Source organism: Lipomyces doorenjongii (assembly GCF_038497915.1).
Source record: "Lipomyces doorenjongii strain NRRL Y-27504 unplaced genomic scaffold V1508scaffold_7, whole genome shotgun sequence".
Taxonomy (NCBI): domain Eukaryota; kingdom Fungi; phylum Ascomycota; class Lipomycetes; order Lipomycetales; family Lipomycetaceae; genus Lipomyces; species Lipomyces doorenjongii.
This window is the reverse complement of record NW_027118074.1, coordinates 1-21,056: the sequence shown is the minus strand read 5'-3', so window position 1 is coordinate 21,056 and position 21,056 is coordinate 1. Positions and strand designations below refer to the sequence as shown.

The following is a 21,056-nucleotide window of genomic DNA, read 5'->3' as shown; positions in this document are numbered from 1 at the left end:
ACATACTATATACGAAAACTACAACAAATGATTAACTTGCTGGACAGGTACAAATTCACGTCATTATCGAACAAACAAAGAGAGCAAAAAAAGTGGATAGATCTGTTAGACCTGGGAATTACATAAACAATGCTGCAGCAGTAATTATATCGCGTCGCGTACTATTCGGCTGTCCATTTAAAAAGATAATCACTGCATTATGCTGTAGTATCGTAGATCGATGCCGAAAAAACAAAGCGAAGATGAGTTTAGAACCAAAGGAAGGCGCAAAATAAAAATCTAGATAGTTGGATAAATAATCATAAATAAATAGAGAAATTGATAACGAAGCTGCAAGCACAGACTATACAAGAAATGCACGCGACCTTTCTTCAACCCAACCGACGCACATAAAGGCATACCTCAAGCATGCATAGACTCTTAAATTCTAAAACATGAGAAAAGAGAGAGATTACGGACCTGGCGATGTATGGTCAAGTACGTTGGGTAAGAGGTATGTTTTTGCATACTTTTCAACCTAATTAATGTAGACTCAAAGAGCACCGTATCGTACGAAATCATTAACTGCAAGTACAAAATAACGCCAGAATGGAAAAGAAAATTTAAGGAAAACAAGATGATTATAATATAGTGCAGAGTTTTTTGCCCTTCTTTGGAACAGGTGGTTCTAGCGCCGCGACAATCGCCTACAAGTCCATTAATTTCCAATTGCCCTTTCACTTACAATACTTGAAATTAAAAATTTCTGGACTTACTTCGTCGAACACGGACTTTAGACCTTTTTGTGTGAGGGCCGAGCATTCGACGTATTTGACGGCGCCAAGCTCCTTTGCCAAGCGCTCGCCGGTTTCAGCGGAGATTGGATGTGTTTTTTGCCGAGCGAGGCGTTCGATGATGGTCGGATCGTCGCGGAGGTCGATTTGTGTGCCGACGATGAGGCAGGGAACGCCTAAATGGTTAGTATTTGCTCGGAACGCAGAACGAGGTGGTGGGGGACGGAGTGGCTGACACATACCTGGGCAATGGTGGTGGACTTCGGGAAACCATTTCTCCTTAACGTTCTCGAACGAGGCCGGGGACGTGACGCTGAAGCAGACGAGGAAGACGTCTGTCTGGGGATAACTGAGCGGGCGGAGTCTGTCGTAGTCTTCCTGACCAGCGGTATCGAATAGACCGAGCGTGTATGGTTCGTCGCCAATCCTACCGACACAGAAGTTAACTCCTTAAAGTTGTAGAGGGAAAAAAGGTAAAGACATACATAACGGTGACCGCGTAATTGTCAAACACCTATGTATTGTGTGTTAGCTATTGTGTTGAGCGACGAACAGGGAGAGGTCAAGACATACAGTTGGCACATAGTCTGCAGGAAACTTGTTGGTCGTGTATGATATCAACAGACAAGTCTATCAATCGGTTAGTATTGTGTCGAAACGGGCTCTGCGGTGTCTCTAAGCCAAGCAGCGAAAAGATCGCCATATAACCCGACTGGGTGTCTGCGTAATGCTCATTCCTCTCGGTAATGAATTATTCATCGACCCGCTGCAACACGCTCAACTACAGCACAAGATAGACAAACCTTTCCAACGGCGCCATCACCAACGACAACACATTTTATAGTCTGCATCTGCGATGAGATGAGACGACGAGTGGACGAGTTCAAAGAGAAAAAAGGAGATGAGAAGGGAGGAGCAGGAGGCACGTGTAGGGAGACAGAGTGAGAGATATAATGGCTTAGACTTGTGAAAGGCGTTTGTACAAGGAGTGTTGGGTGTTCGCTGCGTGTGTCTGTCTTTTGCCGGGCGGCGCCCTTACTGAATTCAGCGCTCTGGGAAATTAATGAGCGTGCCTTTCAATTGTTAGCAGCTCGCGCTACTAAGACCCAGACCTAAACAGAAGGGTTTGGCCCATCCAACCAATTAATTATCTGCAGCCCATCCGCAAAAAAGGCGGTATTTAGCATTAGTTAAAGAAGTCAATTACTAAATACTAGATGCAACATGTAACGCGGTGCATTCCGCCTTCAATTAAAGTGCGATCTTGCTCAGGATTTGTTGTGACAATCAACACAATTCTCTCGTACGCGCAAGATAACCCAAAATTCAAAATATTCATAAGTCATTGCGATCGTTGCGCATCATTAGCAGTTGCAATTAAATCTTCTCTAGCTCCAGAAGTAGAAACGAATGTACACGTAACGTGACTATGCAGTCTTTTCCTCCGCGACAATGCAATCTTATCCCACATAAACACCTTGCAAATACTTTCTCTCGCATACAAATACCAAAATACCTCCTCCAACACAAATGCTGTAATGACTAAAATGATGAAAAGAGTGTCGTGACTCATGCCTAATCCCAAAAATTCAAATACCGGTAAACAATAAAACACATATCGTACATGGCTAGTCGTAAATCGAATTATCTATTGCTGGTCTCGCTCCGGTTCCAAACACAAGCAGCATTCGGTCAAAAAGAATGACTTCACCGAATCCCAAAATCCAATATCGTCGCCTCCAAATTCGCCATGGAGCGTCCGGTTCAGTCGACGGTATGCCGGCTGGGGCGTCGCTCCTGGCTCTGACATGACGCTTCGCGCGTTACTCGAGCTTCGTGACGGAGCATAGTAAAACGGGTGTCGCTGGATTGCACCGTATCCCATATTTTGCGAGATCGGAGGGCGAAATCGTGGTGGTCGCGGCCCGGAGGAGTTTCGTCCACGCATTAACTTTAAGAGGGCGGCTCGTGACTGAGGAGACATGCGAGAGTAGAGTAATTCCTCTGCTTCTGCTGTTGACGGAAACGGAGGTACTCGCGGACTCGCATAGTCGATAAGAGTAGCCAGATCTGTGTCTGGATATTGTCCTCCGTCCTCTGACATGCAGGGATGCGAGAGGAAAGCCATGATTGGCGACGTGCCAAAAGCTGGTAAGCCCTCACTTTCTGTCGGACGTATTATTTCCATAGTGCCACTCTCCGCAGCAGTACCGACAATTGTAATAGGCTCCGAACTTGAATCTAACAATGGCGCATTCTCGGTCAGAACTTCCTCCACGTCATCAACCCTCCGCGCCGAAGACTCTGTATTTCCATTCTCTTCTCGCAGCGACTCCGCTTCATTCGCCGCTATATGTTGCGCCAAAAATCCGGGTGACCCGAATCCAGGAGATCCAAACGCTCTAGGCGACGCGTTCGCAAAGTTGACCGAATGCGTCTGAAAAAGCGAGCTATTCCGCGAATGGATCCGCGACGCTGCAGTCCATCCCAAATCATAAGTATATTCAGAATAATCTATGCCTCTGAACAGATTCCCGCTCGACGGACTTCCGAGCACCAGACTGTTGCGATTGCTAGCGACCTCTGGCGCGGTCCGCCTTGAACACGGATTGTTTGCCAGAGTTGGCGCGGATCCGTCGTCTTCCGGAGGAGGATGTATGGCTGTCGAGGCAGCCACGCTGCCGTTTGTTGTCGCTGGGTACAGCTTTGAGGAGTCGTCTTTTTCGACAGCATGGGCATCGATGTATTGTACGCGGTCAAGGGAATCTTCGTCGAAAAACACCTCGGCCTCGTATACGGATTCGTCGTCGACGGACGATCGCGACGAGGTCGATAAGAACGAGTTACGCCGCAGCACCGGTCCGCGGTGCTGGGACGACCACTGGCCCTGATGGAATTCATGGTCCGCCGCGTGGCCGGCCGTGGCGAGCCGATCGCCGTTGCGGCCACGGCTGCACTGGTGCTGGTGAGACGCGATCGCCATGTCGGATGCCAGCAGGCGGCACGCGAGAATAGCAGACAAGCACGGCGGCCTAGACTGTGGACGAAGCCGGCTGGGCTATCTGGCGAAGACGTGGAGAGTAGAGTATTTCCCCTGTTGTTGTTATTGTTGTCTTTGGTTTCGCGGATGAGGTACGTGTCTTTGGTGGTGTGGTGGGGGTGCAAGAATGAAGGTGGCTTTTGGCGCGAACTCCAAGTTATCAGATCGCGACGACCAACATTTTCCGAGTGACCCGGCCTCCGCATTACTTTGGACTCGTGCCACAAATGGTCGCGTGCAGCAATCTACGCAGACCCAGACAGATTGGCGCTCGTCATTATGCTAGATAGGAGGTACAATATTTACTTATTGACCATCACCATTGCCGCATCCTGATTTACAATAAAAGGGCACAAACCATAAAACTTCTTGTAGACTGCTAAATCCTCTTACTGTCCGACAAGGCGCACAAAAGTGTTGCTACTCAAGTCGCTCAAATTCGCGCTCACGCCACGCTGTCGTATGTAACATGCCTAATTTGGCTTATCTGATCAAAATCATCCTTGGTAGCCCAGCCTACGAGTCTGTCACCCTAACCCCTACTTTTATGACCGGTTATGTAAGTTAGTATCATCATATTAAAGTACATGCTGAATGCTAATCGAATAATATTAGACAGACTATAGGTTACATGACTTGGTTTATAGAAGTCAGACTGATATCGAAATTTGACCCTAACATCTGCCATTCGCGGAACGACAAGACAACAGAACAGTGAAACACACACTGAGCCTAATCCTCTTAATCATATACATACGCATCTCAGACAGCCTCTACTCTACACCCGCTGGCAGCTGCACTCCCCGAGTAGTAATCTTGTTCGACCACTGATGCAGAATACTAATCCATGCGGTCGCAATCACAATCTCAGGACTAATCTTCCGGGTATCAACGGCGATCCTCCACGTCATCCCTCGAGCAATCTTCGCGGCATGTGCAATCGTCTCCCGCTCTCCATACTTGCTAATTAGAGATCTGTCAACAACATTAACCTGCGGTCCCGTCGATCCTGGTCGTAAGTCCCACAACGTGTGCGGCGCCATGGGACGCGTCGATAGGTTCGAGGACAGGCTCGTACCACTCCGATTCGCCGCACTGGCGCTCTGCTGCTGTAACACTCGTCCTCGACCCTCACTCGGGAAATACGATGGACTGGCATTGACCGACCACGCAGGACTCGCTGGCCCAGAGGACGTGCCCACATTCAGCGGAATTGCCGCCGGTGATCCCACACTGGGATCCGTCAAGAAAAACTCTGCGTTCCTGAAAACAGATTTCTGCAAAAAACCGGCCTTAGTCCAATGATACGGTGCAGCTCCAGCGAGATAAAACGTCCGCATGCTCCCGTCTTCTGGAGTCCACTGCTTCGTGACCTTGCGGTATGTTAACCCGCCATTGGGATTGTTGAACAAAATATACTTTCCTGGCTGTGCGCGTGCGGAAATTATGCCCGTGCCAACGCCAACCCCGTCTTTCTTACCCGCATAGATGGTCGCGAGATCACCGACCCCCATTTGTGCGTCCGCGTACGCGAGCGTCCATGTTTGAGACCGAACGTCGGGCCGTAGAAGAACATAGACTTTCTCGCCTTGGTTGTTGTAAATGTGAATCACACGACGGTCCGTATTAGTTTCGGGTTTGAGAAAATAAAGAGCGACCCCGGGTATCTCAATCAACGTTCGGACATTCGCTGCAATCTCGTCTTTCGAAGGACGACCGTGACCTTGTTTAGTCAAGGTCGTCGTTGCACTTGACGGGGTATTTTCCGTGCCAGTCAAAGACGATGTTGATGACGACAGCGGTGACTCATCGGTTGTCGACGATCCAAGAGCGGATCCAGCTTCTCTATCGGTCCTAATACGAATCCGGGGGCCATCGCTCTCGCTCTCGGCCGTGGGTGCCGGTTGTTCACTCTTCGCACGGGTTGTATACGCCGTGGAAGCACTCGTCAACATCTTCAATCTCGACTTGACCATATATTGTACCCTCTCATACGAGCGATACCCCAACACAAGCGCATTCGCAACTCCCAAACCAATCTGACTCGCGACCCATGCCGGCAACTTTGGAATAGGCATCGTAAGTCCTTCTTTCGCCCACTGCACTACGTCGCGAGTCGGCGGTTCACTGATGGGACGCGGATAGGGAAACACGCGGGGATCGTGTGATTCGATGATGACTGGATGGAGCACGGTGAAGTAGATACGTTGAAGAGTGTGCGTATAGGCTGGAATATGCTTGACGTAAACGTGGATCAGAAGCAAATAAAGCGCAGCAATGTCGACGTGCTGCTGCTCGTAATGGGCGAGAAACGCTTGTACAATCGCCGGGATTAAAGAAGGAAACAGAAATATTGCAAGCAGTCCAAAAATTAGAAGAACAACAGGATTGGTAGAGGAGGTCTGAAAAACGCGCGACACCTTGAAGATAATGTTATGCTAGACACTTAAATCTAGTATCTAATCAGCTACACTCAGAAAATTCGTGAACTTCTATGGTAAAATACAGAGAATAAGGTCCGTCGCGCGCGTCTGAGATGTTCCTGCCGAATACAAACTCATGGTCGCGCAGTTTGAATGGAAATTAACACTAATATCCATCCCCTGCATAAGTCTCAAGATTCAATGCGATCAAGCGAAAGGGTGACCCATACCCTGAAATCTTTTCGTTCAACCTCCCTTTATCCTACACCACTAGAGCCATGTCACGTGATTACGTGCTGTTCGGCGCCGCACAGCGAATCCTAGCAAAACAATGAAAACATCGCGTTACCATTGTATTTTTGTCCACAATTGCTACGGACAACAGGCGGCATCGATATCTCGATCATGGGGCGCGGCAAACACAAAAAACGCAATGCAATAGAACGACATGGTAACGATCCAAAACAGCAAGAACAGGCGGCATCACACAAAGTAATGCGAACGTCGAGTTTGGCGCCAGACAAATCATCAGCAACCTCCACAAGCAACCTGAGCTCATTTACTAGACACCATCACCCTGGGAAGAAAAGCAAGAAGAAACGGAAAGTAAAGTATGCAGAGCAGGTGCGTGAACAGAAGATGTTGGAGATACAAGCTTCTAAGTATGCGTATGTTGGTATTATGCGGCAGTTGGAGAGCCCCGGCGACCGTACCGAGGAGGTGCGAGATGGGAGCATCAGTGTGGAGAATAGCACAAGAAATAATGAACATTCGGAAGGCGAGTATTCGGACGATTCTTATTGTTCAGAGTCAGCACCACGTGCGCAAGTCCGAGCGGCCAGAGCCAGTCGGCAACTAGCGACTGTTGAGCTTTTTCCGACAGATTATTACGACAAAGATCTACAATTAGGACAAGATGTTGGAGAGTTAGGCACAAATGCGAACAGAGATCACTCTCGACATTTAGGCTTGACAACTGTGGAATTTCCATTCGAGTTAGACATGCCATCGCCGATCATTTCAAGAAACGGAAGGGCTAGTACAGTATCTGATCACAATACGTATGATAACGATGCCGTCAAAAGCGGAGGATTATTTCAGCTTGAAAAGCAAGCTGGTCTCACTGAGATTGAACTTCCGCTCCCGCTCCCGCCGTCGCCAGTACCACACTCTCCTGCGGAGCTTATAAGCAAGAAACACTCACGCGTTTCGGAACGCCTCGATTTTAGCGACCAATTCAACAGCATTCCAAAGTCGAAATCAGCACTATATGGCTTGTCATGGAGTCAACAGGGGCAAATTCAACTATTCAAAGAGTTTCAGTCTAACCAGCTTGGCCGGGGAGAAGTCGAGATTGAGATTCCGATCCCAGAATGCGATGCCGGGAGTGAAGTGGATATCAGCGTGAACATGTCAACAAAGGATATATGTCCTACAGCATTCCGGCCTACTGCATTCGAGAGTAACAATTTTCAACTGCACAAGACCGAGGTTGAGCTTCCAGAATTGGTGAAAATGGAATATATTACTACGGAGAAAAAGGAGCGGGGAAAAACGGAGAACTATAATGTAGTGATCAACGAGGGTATTAAAATGATTCGCATTGCGTCATCACTGCACAGGGAAGAGCGAAGTGTCCAGGATCGTGCGGAATGCAAGGCGAGCCGTACACGAGCTACGACGGAGGTAGGACATGGACAGGGGTTTGTGGCGCTGGATGATTTACCTGAATTTGGCTGCGATACCAGTGCCCTGGCTCGACCGGCAGTATCGCATGCACAAACTTCCTCTGGGAAGAGCATCATCCCGTCAACGCCTCAACGACGGAAGACAATCAGACGGCCAAAATCAAAACCCGGTCTCGACATAATCCTTGCCGTCGTGAACGGCATGCCATTCTACACACGCAACACATACTTCAAGTCACCCATCTACGACACTTGGGCATGTCTTTCCATCGCTGACGTCCAAGCTTTGAAACAGTTTCCAGCAACGCAAATGTACGGAGACCATTTTTGGAAGAATCATCCGATAAAGTATATTTGTATTCTAGGCCTATGCGTCGGGGTGACTATTCGAGAAACGAATGCTATTGTGAAAGGTACGTGCATGGTTGTATTATCTACTTTTGTCACGTGCTAATGGTTCAGTGGACGATGGGTCAGGACGGGAAATAGAGTGCATCACTAAGGAGCAAACGAGATTCGGCTTTGTAGAATCCATAGATCCAGGAAGCCTCGTCCGTGTCTTAGGCATCCTAGGGTACTATCGCAAAGCGAAACAGCTCGAGGTCAAATCAATTGCAATAATAAGAGACTCGTATGCGGAAGTCGAGTTTTGGGAACAGATGTTGGCTACACGGGATATTATCGATGAAATGTGGATGTTAAGAGACTGTGATTTTAGCTTGGACGATCGGAAACGGTTGGGTGGGAATCTTAGTGTATCATAAAAAAGTATGCTGGTGAATTTTTTTGTTGATTGGCTTGTTTACCTCGGCGATATCAATGTATTATATCTGTACTGTAGATATTGCTGCGGATCATTTGTGTTTTCCATTTTAACTACGCTCAAACCCAGTAGACGAAATCAAATTTCGTCATAAATCCACGCACAATCTCGAAATGGAGAAACTCAAGCTGTGCAAAGTCGACATGCAATCGTAACAACTCTGTATAGTACTATTTACATGCGCATTCACCACCAAAATCAAAACCAAACCTTATACAACTAATACACTTCTTCCAAATAATGTACAGATCCTACCAAAAGGTCTTAACATCACGCATAATGGACGTGCACTCAATTTACCAATCATTGCCTCTTCTCGTTAAACGCACCCAACGCTGGTCGTGGCGATCGAGGGGAGATATCCTCTGAAGTGGTGCCCTGCAAAGGCACAGGCCTATATTCCCCCTTATTCTGCGTTCTAACAGTAGATGACCGTCTGTCTGGCTTGGAATACAAGTAAGTGGCGATCAAGACTAAGATAGCGCCTAACACAAAGTTCGCAGTCACCACGAAGTCAAAGAAATACACGCTCGCGATGAAACTGATAAGGATGGAGATACTGGTCGCGAAGTTCTTTGCAATATTGTCCGCGAAATTCACGCACAAAGCGACGACTATACCGCCGCCAGCTTGGAAGCCAATTGCAGTCCACACGACAGGGTTGTATCCGAAAAAGAAACCTTTCTCGGCGATCGAGGCACCGTCTTTCCATAGCACGCCTATAAATAACGCCGGAAAGATGGAGAAAAAACTGAGTTGCACGTTGCGTACCCACAATGACGCATTAGTGCCTTTCAAAACCTTTTCAAAGTAGACGCCGGCCAGACCAGATAGAATGCATGCGATAAGGACGGCGACCAGGCCGAGAGTGCGGTTCATGGCGTCCTCACCTTCGAGCGAATGATGCTCTTCCTTGCCCGTCTCAGATTCGTCATCAGATCCTCCAGTGAGGCGGAGTGTCAAGTTGAATGACGATGCGACAATCGAAATAACGTCATGGGGAAGTTGTACGAGGGCAATACCAAGAGTGAGCATCAACAGCGACATCCACTTCAGAGGCGACAGACTGCGGTGAAGCATGGTCACAGAGAAAATTGCTGTAGTTATAATTTTTAATTGGTATGTGACTTGAAATGTCGCAGCGTCCAGATTAGAGACTGCGACATATTGCAAGCTGTTTTGGACCTACGAGAAAAAGTCAGTACGATGTCCACCAGCGACAAACATAGAGGTGCAAACCTACTGTGTACAAGCACGCGGGAATAGCCAATTTCCAACAATCACGGCTGAAGACTTCTATCCAGGCCAATCGAAGACCTCGGTCATACGCAGCGACAGCAGAGCAGACGCATAGTTTTATAATTTCATTTAATAAGACGGCAGTTGAAGCAAAGTATCGTGAACTGCTGTCATATCCTGGCATTACTCGAGAGTAGTGCATAATCTAGAGATGTCTAGTAAGCTGTCTCCTTATACTTGTTATATCAGCGACGACGGTGACATACCAGGATAAGAGCGGAATTTTGAAATGTGAGCTAGTCTTGTTAGTCTTTGAAATCGCAAACTCCTCATTGAAGCTACACATACAGTGACCAGCGAGATATATTTGAGCGGAATGTGGAACAACCGCGGGACATCTTGTTGGGACGACATTTTCACAGGCGACAGTGAACAGATGACGAGTGTACTAATCACGACAGAGGTAATAATTGGGAGTCCAGTACCGCGATGAGATGGAGTCAACTGGAAGCCACTCCTTGATTACGGAGCAGGCTGCAACAGTTACCCGACACAGAAAGAGAGGCACTTGAGAGGCGTGCCGATATCGAGTATAGAACAGGCGGGGACGTAATGTTTAACAGCGAATTTGTATTGGCGTCGCGGTTGTGTTCGAATTATTGACGATGGTGCTTCGACGCCGCGCCGTCGAGCTGTGCCAGGTACCGTCGTCGCGGCGCAACTGCGCTGATGTCAATAATAACATGCCAGTTTAGACAGTTATGCGTTATATCCGCTTGAACATTGCGGATAAGACTGTATTCAGATGTTCGTCCGACGAAAATAACCACAACTTTCGAATCGTCCGGGTAGTTTAAACAACCTTGGTTCGACAGAATGTTCGGAAACCTATATACAATACGCCATATTCTTACAGACTGCTGTTACAGACCTTCTGCTACACGGCAAGTACACGCACTACAATATCGATTGATATTGGACAGAATAGTAACTTGGCTACGCTTTCGTGACCAGTAGGGTCATATACACGTTGTCCGACAACGTGCTGAAGATATCACAGGGCTGAAGACCGCGCATCACGACCTATATATTCCCTGATTTCCACATGGAAGCAATGCTTATTGTAATTCTGTTAGTATTCACCATACTTCCATGTCTGGTTAAACCGGAATTATGATCAAAAGTCGACGTATCAACCCAGTGTGTTTTGTGCCTCCAGAAATGTTCAGGGAGGTAATATCTTACATCCCGTACCCAGAAATCCTTGTTCCGAGGTCGGTTTGTCGGACCTGGAAGAAGCACATTGATGAGTATCTTGCATCAGACAGCCATGCATATGACATAATCGACTACACGACAGTGCCATGGTTCAACGTCACTATATCTGGATTTCTTGACATATTCAGGAACGGACACATATATAGCCTAAAGCTTCCTGATGAAAAAAGTATTTCGAAAGAGACTGTTGATCATATGAGCTTGATTGTTTACGTGGTCCTCCTGCCATTAGGGGGATTCTCACGGGCCACAGAATATCCGGGCGAGCTGACTGGGCTACTCGAGCAGCACCCAGAGTGTGTGGAATATTTTGATCGTGTTCAAAAAGGACTTCCTCCATTTAGCAGTGATCTTATGCGTTCGGAGTTTGTCAAGACCATCAGAAGACTCGAAGTCCGTTCAGAGTTCCTTGCCGGAACAACTGCGTTGTATCCTGTCGGTGTCTCTGCGATCTTTGACCGCCTTGAACAACTTGTGCTGCCGATGGTGGTCCTGAATGCGTTCTTTGGCAGGCTCCTTAGTAATTCAAGCGCGGAGATTAAATTTCCCGCATTGCGGGAACTTGAATTCATTACTCGGCATACTATTTTGGTACACTCATGGTCTGCACCTTGGAAGTACCCCGAGTATGCACCCCCTCGATTACCAAATCTCAACGTCCTGAAGATATCTAATCATAGTGAATTTATCGAGCCAGCGTGTGTCTGGATTCTACGCAGTTGCTGTAAAGCTGTCATGCCGAAACTATTGTTATTTAAGTGCAACAGAGTTCGCTTTTATCTTGAAGATGCAGAAATAATTGAAAGAGAGTGGATTTTAGAAAGGAATGGCCCCAAGGCAGTCGAGATTAATGAGTGCTACTTTGAAGATCTGTACGAGCCGGAAAATATTGTTTACGATCTCGGATGATTGTTTCTCATATGAGGCCGCGAGCGTATCTTACTGAATTGTGACTGCTATATATCTAAGAGAGTTTAATACACCAAATATACTGGATTATTGCAGTTCGATACGTTTACAAGTTTACTATAATAGTCAGGCAGTCTCCGGTGGTGAATGCAGGATGTGGTGAATACTCAGCATTGGATCTCATAAATATAAGACAACAAACTAGTAATCCGCCTGCACCGACAAGTTTTGCGGTACGCGATCGACACTACGAAACGACACCATCTCTAGCCGCGGACACTTCACAACCGAGCCACTCAGCCCTGGCGAGGAAGCCACCACTTAGCTCATCAAATTTGATAGTCAATGTCCGCAATCCCGGGAAAGTCCGCCTCACCACGTCAGATCGTTCAAAACGCCGAGCAGCATGGACCTCGAATCTGGATAGTCCTTGGGCTTTCTAGATGAGCAGTCTACTTAAATAACGTTGCAAATTGTCACGCCTTCAGACTTCCTTCAAACAAGTCCTCATGTTGAATGTGTAGGACGTTAATGACTCGACTAGGACATTAATGACTCGACTTGAATACACTGGGCAGAGCTGAGTTAGTGAGCCGGGAGATGTACCTCCTCTAGTTACTCCAGTGGCCACTGTTCTTCTAGACCGACAGTCGGCACCCTGATCTCCGCTGGCTGTCGTAAGGGCTAAGCAAGATGTCAAGGCAAGGCATCGCGTCATTCCAAACACAGCTCCTGCAGATCCTCGCGCCGAAACTGCAAGACCATAGTCGAGCGAATGCCTCATCTCGATGTCGCACGCGCGGTTGATTCGTTGAGCTGTAGCTCCCGTGTATTACCACTAATCATAGCAATATCCATCAATCTCGTGGAAGTGTAATTACTGCTGCATACATGGCCACATGTAGAGGGAGTCGCCGATCGATCGTGACCAATTGGCGGAAGCGATCGACTACTACCTTGATTTTGGAGACTTCAACTTACGTTTCGGGCATGAGTTACCTAACCGCGCTGTAGGACACTTGGGCTAATCAATTGCGGTCACCCCAAGTAGCACGTGGTTGTTGAGTTTCTGTCCTCTACAGAGGGTTTGGTACTACGGAATAATTGTGGACACGCAAGCTTCTGCAACGCGCACGATGATCACTCATTACCATCGGCAGCCAATTGATCTGAACTCTCATTAAATTCTTACTGTGCCTTTTGCATCCTTGCGTGGTACCGAGTACTAGACGAATTATCCCTCATGACTCCTTTTGGACGGGGGATCATAAGAATCTTAGGATTCCCGCTCTTAGCTCTAGTCTCCCTAGCGCTTGCGCTGTCCACTACTGGCTCGAAATTGTTGGTTGTTCTCGATCCCTCGATCAATAAGGAAGATTACAGCATATTTTTCGATGATCTAAAGGGTAAACAAATCTGCAGACTTCGAAGTGTGAGGAATTTGCTAATGAGTTCTAGATCGTGACTTCGTCATAGACTTCCGCAGTGCAAATGATCCTCATCTATCACTCTTCAACTATGGGGAGCGCGCATACGATCATGTCATTTTAACTCTTCCGCCAACACAGAAAGCTCTAGGTCCAAATCTTCTAGCAAAACCACTACTAGAGTTCATGGCCAATGGCGGTAATGTTCTGGTTCTGGTTAACCCGAATGAGCATGCCCTGGGCTCGGTCCGCGAGTTTGCTCGTGAACTGGATATCCACTTACCCTTCCGGGATACAAAGCTTGTCGACCACTTCCATTTTGATACCGCGGCCTCCCCGAATCTTCATGACACGGTCATTCTTGACCCCGCGACCTCCCTCGTCGCGCCATCAATCATGCCGGGGGCCACGAGAAAAAAGATCGTGTACTCAGGATCGGCATTCGCCCTTGGCAATAACCAACTTCTGTTCCCAATCCTGCGTGCAAGTGATACTGCGTATGTGTACGATCCTGCTGAGGAACTTCTCGCGTCTGACTCGCCCTTTGTTTCTGGCACGCAGGCGTACTTGGTTGCTGGTATTCAGGCGCGGAATAATGCGCGTGCCGTTATCGTTGCCAGCAGCTCAATGCTGAGCAACGACGCAATCGATGCAGCTGACAGCGCGAACCGCGAGCTTGCTGCCGGTATCACAAAATGGACATTCCAAGAGTCCGGCGTTATTAAGCTCGCATCCGTTACACACAAATTGGCCAACACAGATGAGGAAAACCCGCAAATTTACAGAGTGAAGCAGAATATTACATACGAAGCCGAGATTAGCGAATGGACCGGGGACAAATGGGTTCCGTTCGTTGCGGACGATGTCCAGCTCGAATTCACAATGCTGGATCCATACTACCGCCTCACACTAACTCCCGTCGGCGCGAACGGCGACTCGGAGCTATACACCACGACATTTCAGGCTCCAGACCAGCATGGCATGTTCACGTTCCATTTGAATTACAAGCGGACCGGATTGTCATATGTCGAGGATAAGCGGACTGTTACACTGCGTCACTTTGGGCATAACGAATTCTTGAGAAGTTTTGAGATTCCGAATGCATATCCTTACATTACGTCCGTGGTCGTCGTTGTTGTAGCATGGGTGTTGTTTACTGTGTTGTGGGTGTTCAGCGGACCGGAGAAGGTGCCGGAGAAAAAGACGCAATGATGTGTCAATGATGGACTAAAACGACGTAGGTACGAGTTAATGTGTATAACATGTACTTGGATTCGATAAAGCGTACATTTGTATTACATAGAGCCAAATAAAAGTTTGCTTTATCTTTCAAGTTCTGTACACAGAATGATTTCAAAATATGATCAACCGTCTGTCTAATATCATACCCACCATTTTATCACATTATTTTTGCGTTCCCCAGCGTATGTTCAGTTGTTTGCGCCTGACCATCGGGCCTGTGAACCTGACGCCGACCATCAACGCGAAGATTGTGAGTAGTAGCTGACCCTTATTAAACGACTTCGACAATAAATCGAACGGTTGCGAGGGTGTGATACGGGTGAAGAACAGATCGAGCCCGTACGCGAATACGAGGACGGTGGACTCGAGGTATGCCGGGGTGCAAATTGTCTTTTTCGTACCGACGACATTGAAGACGTGTGATATTATAAATCGCTTGTCATCGCCGACTAGCGCATCGTACGTCACTAATCCTTCTTCCTTCTCTTCGTTTGTCGGGTCCCGGTTTATCGGCCGCCGCGCATCGAGTAGGCGTTTAGGAAGTACCGCAATTTGCGCCGTGTCCAGGGTGGCGATGATATCCCGATTCGTAATGCCAAACCGCGATCGCGAGACAGCGAGCGAGGTAATATGCTCCGGGAATAAATACGCCTGGCCCTGAACAAACGGCAAGGGTGTCTCTGTGAACGACGAAAAATTCTGTCCTTTGCTCCATCGCTCATTCCGGATATCCGACTCGTACAAATCCAGAACGACAAGCTTCTCACCGCGGGTGGCGAGCTCGCTCCAGTAGCTGTACACAACCCAGTGCTCTCCGACCACAAGCTTGATGCCAATCGCGGTGTCGACGACTTCATCATCGTGAAACGATGAGTAGAGGAGCCTACCAGAGACGTCGTCGATGAGGAAGATAGCTGCGGATTTTGTGTCTTCGTTTACTGCGGCCACTGCGAGGATGTGTGGGTTGAGGTACTTGTAGAGCACTGATCTGTCGCCGAGGACTCGACCCACCGAGACTGTTTTGTCATCAGGATCGCGCGACGCGCACGATGTGATTTTGTAAGAAGACGTTGGAAGTGTGAACCTCCACGTTGGAATGACGCGATCCTAAACAAACAAAATTTAGCCCCCCATGCATATTAACTGGAAGCTCATATAAATATAAGAGTGTATACCTCCTTGTAAATATATCCAACTACAGCGTTATCAATCACTTTGGAGAAGTAGACCGACTTAGCAGGAGAAGATCCATTCAAGAAATGAAACTGTCCATGAGCTGTCCAAGCAGCAATGTACTGCACGCCATCATCCACAAAAGTGACCACGGACTCGACCTTGTCTCCAAGACCAAATTTGGCGATTTTGGAAACAGCCAGAATATTACCAGTCAGAGCATTTATGTAAGCGACCGTACCAAATTTACCGACGACATACAATTTATCCTTTGCATCACCATGCACAATACCAACAATCACATCTGATTCCAGCACGTCGTCGACCTTCCATGCGAACGCACCGGAATGCGCGGTGTCCAGCGCTCGCAAGCCGCCCTTTGTCGTAGCCAACACGATGAATTTGCGGAAGCCAAATGTATCAGTCACAGTAGAGTTCGGATCGACGGGGATGGCGTCATAATCGCCCGACATGAATCGTTGAAAGAAACCAATAATATATTGTGGTAATCCTGCCAGGGAGTTCCAGTGCCGCTTGACTCTGTGGATATAAGCTTGTAATGGGGCCGCATTCTCTTCGAAGAGAACTTGACCGAGTGACGAACTTTCGCCTTCTTCCTCCAGCTCCACAAACAGGGCGGAGACTACATCTGCGATCGACTCGTCACGAGTCCAGGTGACGCCCGTGATGGTAGCGAGAATATATTCGCCGTTTTTGAAGCCAACTAGACATGCCGATGAGCTGCAGGTAACGAATTCTATTGGTGATGATGGTAATGCGACTTCAGTTCTACTTTCGACCTTTGCACCATCGGAGCCAAGAGCAAATCTTGAAATCGACCCCTTCGATAGTTCAAAGAGCTTGCCAGCACCAACTGCAACTGCCGATTCAGTTGGACTCGTCACACCGACCAGCATCAGCTTACCTCCCGAAATACTGTATAACTCTGCCCATGACTTGCCGTCGAGGCCGGTAAATGTCACAACGACATCCGTCGACGTCGACGTCAGACTAAATGAAGCATACGGAGCCTTGGGAGTGATTGTAAATACCGACATCGCAGTGTCAGACAAGTTAGCAACTTTAATAGTGCTGCCCTCACCGGGAAGGGTCCATGATATAAGATCCGAGTCATGACCTCCAATCTTGGAGACGGAGACCGCAGCGGCATTTTTGTCGACGACAACGAAAATATCGCTAGCTAATTCACCGCTTTCGGCGCCAACAATAAAGTATCCAAGACCTTTATCCTGCTTTCTGGCAATTACCGAAACACCGTGCTTCGAAGCAGCAATGTCAACTGCGGAGTATCCCTCTGGAAGACTGTACTCCCAGACCTCTAATCCGGTTGTCCGGCTAAATCTTTGGACCTTTCCTCCGCTAAGCAGAATATACACGTCGCCGGCAACAGACACGCCAACCGGCGCGCCGCCGGATAAATATGATTCCCAGAGAAGATATCCAGAATCCTCGATCCAAGCCGCAATATGCGTAATCGAGGCATCTGCCGGCGTTGCAGCGGCAAGTAGTAGAACTGAGGAATCTAACCTAATGAGATGCGAATGTTGCGGTACAGCTGATTCATCTAGCCAGTGTCGCCATCGGATGGTACCGTTGACTGGATCTAATGACGCAAGGACAGATGAGTCGGAGAAGACGGTGACGGAGTTCGGCGACAACAGGGCGCGGGAAGGATCAATGCTGCCTATGGACGCTCGGTGCCAGTCCACGACGAAAGCTTCGTCCGCGAAGAGCGCGCGAACTAACGACGCCGTTACCAAAATGAGGAACAGCGAAAGCGCTCGCACATTCATGGTGTTGAGACCGCAATTGAATTTAGGATGGTGGTATAGAGTGATGCAAACAGATCTATAGATCAGGTTGCTGTCGAGGAAGTAGGCGATTCTTATTTTGGGTTGTGTCCGAATACGAGAATTCCCGATCACGTGTGGTAAGTGTTGACGTGTTGGCGCCTTTGTTGTTTGTTATCCTACACAAACTGCTACTAACGCGTGCTTACATTCAACGAAGCGAACTGGTAAATATCTCTAAATCCCTTATTAATTTAGATTCCATCATCAATTTCCCCAATCCATCTCAGACACGCCCCTTTGAATAATGGTAGCCGTAGACACAAGACGTACCATCGATTCTGATCCGGAGCCTGAAGACGTATGTTCATGTTCCTACAAGCTGTCTTCTTCTACACTGCTGACATTCACAAAAAGGTCGACAGCTCGATCCTTGATGTCGATGAGCTGCAGAACCTTGGTATCAATGCTGCCGACATCCAGAAACTGCGCGCGGCGGGAATATACGCGATTTCGGTACATATCTATGCCGATAGTGCACTTCTCATTAGGTTAAGCTGAACAGGATCTAGACTGTACTGTCTACGACGCGTCGTAATTTGCTGAAAGTGAAAGGTCTTAGTGAAGTCAAAGTCGACAAAATTAAGGAAGCAGCAGGAAAACTTATCGTTTGTATTCCATTGCAGAAAGATAGACCTGTTCTAATAAGCAGAATGTCGGATTTATATCCGCGACAGAGCAGGCTCATAATCGACGTCGCGTGATCGCAATATCGACGGGTAGTAAGCAGCTTGATAGTGTCTTAGGAGGTATTTGAGCTGAATTTGACGGAATGGATAACTGCTGAGGCATGCCTAGGTGGTATCAAAACTATGAGTATCACAGAAGTGTTTGGTGAATATCGGTGTGGCAAGACACAGTTGGCGCATACATTGTGCGTCACAACGCAGCTACCTAAGGTAACGTCACTCATGTTGACATACGGAATTCGGTGTTGATAAAGATAGGATATGGGCGGCGCCGAAGGTAAAGTAACGTATATCGATACTGAGGGCACGTTCCGGCCTGAACGGTAGGACCTATTCGAATTATGACAAACAACGTAGCTACACGCAGTACTAACTGTGTAGGTTGCGTGATATTGCTGAGAGATTCGGCGTCGATGCCGACCAGGTATGCGATAACATTTCGTACGCGCGCGCTCTCAACAGCGAGCATCAGATGGAGCTTATCGAGAAACTCGGAAGCACGTTCGCGGACGGTAGTTACCGTCTCTTGATCGTCGATTCAATTATGGCGCAGTTTAGGGTTGATTACTGCGGTCGCGGAGAACTTAATGAGCGGCAGCAAAAGTTGAATCAGATGCTTGGCCGACTGAATCGGCTTGCTGAGGAGTATAATGTTGCTGTGTTTATGACGAATCAAGTGCAATCTGATCCTGGAGCTTCGGCGCTCTTTGCAGCCGCGGATGGGCGAAAACCGTAAGTTTTGCCAAGAGATTGAGAATGTGGCTAACTGTTTGTAGTGTTGGAGGACATGTTTTGGTTTGTAGTTGGTAACGGTGGGATCGCAACTTGTCTGACTGACGACGTAGGCACACGCTTCGGCTACGCGAGTTATGCTGCGAAAGGGGCGAGGCGAAGAGCGAGTCGCGAAGGTATAGTGAAATTAATCGATTTATGTGGCATACTAACGCGGGATGTACCGTAATAGCTTCAAGATAGTCCAGGTAGGTGATGGTTTATCGCGTACTAAATGAGAGTCTAACATGGAGCAGACATGCCCGAACGTGAAGCCACATATTGCATCGGGGAGGGTAGAATTTTCTTTTGTCCTTGTTCTTCGTTGATAAGAGCTGCTGACAACAAACAGGTGGTATCCAAGACGTAGCATAGAAACGACGGATTGCTAAGTTGCTTTGGTTGCTGTGGACGAAATCTGTACGCTGTAAAGTGACGACACAGGCGATACGCTACACTAGGATGCGATTGCTGGTAGTTGATCGGCGTTAGAAATAAAATGTGAATTGCGAGTTATCTATTCTCCTGGTATATAGTAGAGCGACTGCAATTAATGTTAATAACTTATGTAATGACGGTTTGAAAACATAACTATCTGACAAAACTCCTAGTCAATGAATGTGTATATACATGTACCGCAACAATACCCCAGATGCTGAAAGACTCCATGATAACCAATGTCCTATGATACAATACACACGGGTCTCAATTTGTCCATAACCCGCAAAACGCCGAACATATCCAACCGATCAAGCTCCAGTACATCAATCAAGCTTATATAACCAGTGTCAAAACCAATTAATCCGAAGTTTTCGTTGTCAGCATTTTACTGCGACTCATCAGGTTTCCGATATAATCCTGCAAAAACTTATTTTCGTCTTCGAGCCGCTCATATTCACTTTTGACCTCCAATATCCGTTCTAAAATCGCCGCGAGCCCGTCCTGCATCAACTTTGCCTCTTTTCTAAGCGCAGACGCTTTCTCCAGTCCGACGGTGTCTTCTAATGATGTTGGAATTAGACTAGACGAAGGAACCAAGGTAGACGGCGCGGACGATGGTTCGACGTATATTTTCTCGTGAAGCTGTTCTATTGACTGTTCACTCCCAAGCGACGCGGGGACGTAATGCTCAATTTCGCGCGGTTGAATTGCTTGTGCAGATGGCGACAGCTTCTGCCGTGGTGGTGATGGCGCCGATGAGGTAGTGAATATGGATTGTGATTGTGTTGCCGAAGTACTCGACGAAGCTGGGTTTGAGGATGGCTGGTCTCCCCATACTGATGTCGACGCGTCGTCGAAAGTATTGGTGGCCATGACAAACCAATGGAATAGTTTGTGCAACAAATATTAAGCGAGATGATGATGAATGGAGGGGGGACGAAGAACAAAGACTTAAGAGAATGGATGACTGGAGCAGGGCAGGAGCGGGCGACAGCTAAAAAATTGAGAGATCACAGACAAAGCTGCTTTGGTTAGACCAGGCTCGGGGATAAGCAACCTGGGCGTGCGGGTGTTGTGGCATAACCGTGGTGAAAATGCGGTGCATACAGCACAGGTACTAAAGGATTTGGCGCGGGTACGGTTATCTGGACAATGTGGCTGGTTGTAGTTGCTGTAACGTACTTCCCTAGCGAACCGCCCACACCACCGAACCGCCCATTTGCCCATCACAAAAATACTACATGAAGCTATTCGCGCCAACATCAACCA

General features: G+C 47.8%; 10 protein-coding genes across 10 annotated transcripts; 4 read left to right on the top strand and 6 right to left on the bottom strand.

Moving 5' to 3' along the window:
* Positions 1-620: 620 nt before the first annotated feature.
* On the bottom strand, positions 621-1,624 carry V1508DRAFT_349985 (P-loop containing nucleoside triphosphate hydrolase protein; the record flags this gene model as incomplete). Its single annotated transcript, XM_066936774.1, has 6 exons — positions 621-686; positions 756-949; positions 1,016-1,200; positions 1,259-1,287; positions 1,347-1,403; positions 1,577-1,624. The coding sequence occupies 6 exons, from the start codon at positions 1,622-1,624 to the stop codon at positions 621-623; spliced, it is 579 nt and encodes a 192-aa protein (XP_066797794.1).
* A 347-nt stretch (positions 1,625-1,971) lies between these two features.
* Positions 1,972-4,141, bottom strand: V1508DRAFT_411238 (uncharacterized protein). The gene has a single exon (XM_066939434.1). The coding sequence runs from the start codon at positions 3,754-3,756 to the stop codon at positions 2,422-2,424; it is 1,335 nt and encodes a 444-aa protein (XP_066797793.1). The 5' UTR covers positions 3,757-4,141; the 3' UTR covers positions 1,972-2,421.
* A 240-nt stretch (positions 4,142-4,381) lies between these two features.
* On the bottom strand, positions 4,382-6,364 carry V1508DRAFT_365688 (uncharacterized protein). The gene is made up of 2 exons (XM_066937339.1): positions 6,320-6,364; positions 4,382-6,265 (listed from the first exon to the last, which is right to left on the bottom strand). The coding sequence occupies exon 2, from the start codon at positions 5,889-5,891 to the stop codon at positions 4,587-4,589; it is 1,305 nt and encodes a 434-aa protein (XP_066797792.1). The 5' UTR covers positions 5,892-6,265; positions 6,320-6,364; the 3' UTR covers positions 4,382-4,586.
* A 215-nt stretch (positions 6,365-6,579) lies between these two features.
* Positions 6,580-8,876, top strand: V1508DRAFT_459915 (telomere regulation protein Stn1-domain-containing protein). Its single transcript, XM_066942756.1, has 2 exons — positions 6,580-8,337; positions 8,387-8,876. The coding sequence occupies exons 1-2, from the start codon at positions 6,642-6,644 to the stop codon at positions 8,686-8,688; spliced, it is 1,998 nt and encodes a 665-aa protein (XP_066797791.1). The 5' UTR covers positions 6,580-6,641; the 3' UTR covers positions 8,689-8,876.
* Positions 8,757-10,637, bottom strand: V1508DRAFT_411232 (nucleotide-sugar transporter-domain-containing protein). The gene is made up of 4 exons (XM_066939433.1): positions 10,335-10,637; positions 10,253-10,282; positions 9,991-10,191; positions 8,757-9,932 (listed from the first exon to the last, which is right to left on the bottom strand). Exons 1-4 carry the CDS (start codon positions 10,398-10,400, stop codon positions 9,051-9,053), a joined length of 1,179 nt encoding a protein of 392 aa, XP_066797790.1. The 5' UTR covers positions 10,401-10,637; the 3' UTR covers positions 8,757-9,050.
* Positions 10,638-10,733: 96 nt separating this feature from the next.
* V1508DRAFT_411230 (uncharacterized protein) lies at positions 10,734-12,640 on the top strand. Its single transcript, XM_066939432.1, has one exon. The coding sequence runs from the start codon at positions 11,160-11,162 to the stop codon at positions 12,171-12,173; it is 1,014 nt and encodes a 337-aa protein (XP_066797789.1). The 5' UTR covers positions 10,734-11,159; the 3' UTR covers positions 12,174-12,640.
* Positions 12,641-13,297: 657 nt separating this feature from the next.
* V1508DRAFT_411227 (Dolichyl-diphosphooligosaccharide--protein glycosyltransferase subunit WBP1) lies at positions 13,298-14,933 on the top strand. Its single transcript, XM_066939431.1, has 2 exons — positions 13,298-13,579; positions 13,632-14,933. The coding sequence occupies exons 1-2, from the start codon at positions 13,417-13,419 to the stop codon at positions 14,810-14,812; spliced, it is 1,344 nt and encodes a 447-aa protein (XP_066797788.1). The 5' UTR covers positions 13,298-13,416; the 3' UTR covers positions 14,813-14,933.
* On the bottom strand, positions 14,849-17,888 carry V1508DRAFT_365677 (uncharacterized protein). Its single transcript, XM_066937338.1, has 2 exons — positions 16,018-17,888; positions 14,849-15,949 (listed from the first exon to the last, which is right to left on the bottom strand). Exons 1-2 carry the CDS (start codon positions 17,827-17,829, stop codon positions 15,005-15,007), a joined length of 2,757 nt encoding a protein of 918 aa, XP_066797787.1. The 5' UTR covers positions 17,830-17,888; the 3' UTR covers positions 14,849-15,004.
* A 132-nt stretch (positions 17,889-18,020) lies between these two features.
* Positions 18,021-19,924, top strand: V1508DRAFT_437430 (uncharacterized protein). Its single transcript, XM_066942144.1, has 12 exons — positions 18,021-18,187; positions 18,244-18,342; positions 18,399-18,494; positions 18,539-18,635; positions 18,685-18,785; positions 18,834-18,898; positions 18,957-19,307; positions 19,352-19,370; positions 19,421-19,483; positions 19,540-19,555; positions 19,604-19,642; positions 19,699-19,924. The coding sequence occupies exons 1-12, from the start codon at positions 18,134-18,136 to the stop codon at positions 19,719-19,721; spliced, it is 1,023 nt and encodes a 340-aa protein (XP_066797786.1). The 5' UTR covers positions 18,021-18,133; the 3' UTR covers positions 19,722-19,924.
* On the bottom strand, positions 19,870-20,775 carry V1508DRAFT_411212 (uncharacterized protein). The gene has a single exon (XM_066939430.1). The coding sequence runs from the start codon at positions 20,658-20,660 to the stop codon at positions 20,145-20,147; it is 516 nt and encodes a 171-aa protein (XP_066797785.1). The 5' UTR covers positions 20,661-20,775; the 3' UTR covers positions 19,870-20,144.
* Between the last annotated feature and the right edge of the window lie 281 nt (positions 20,776-21,056).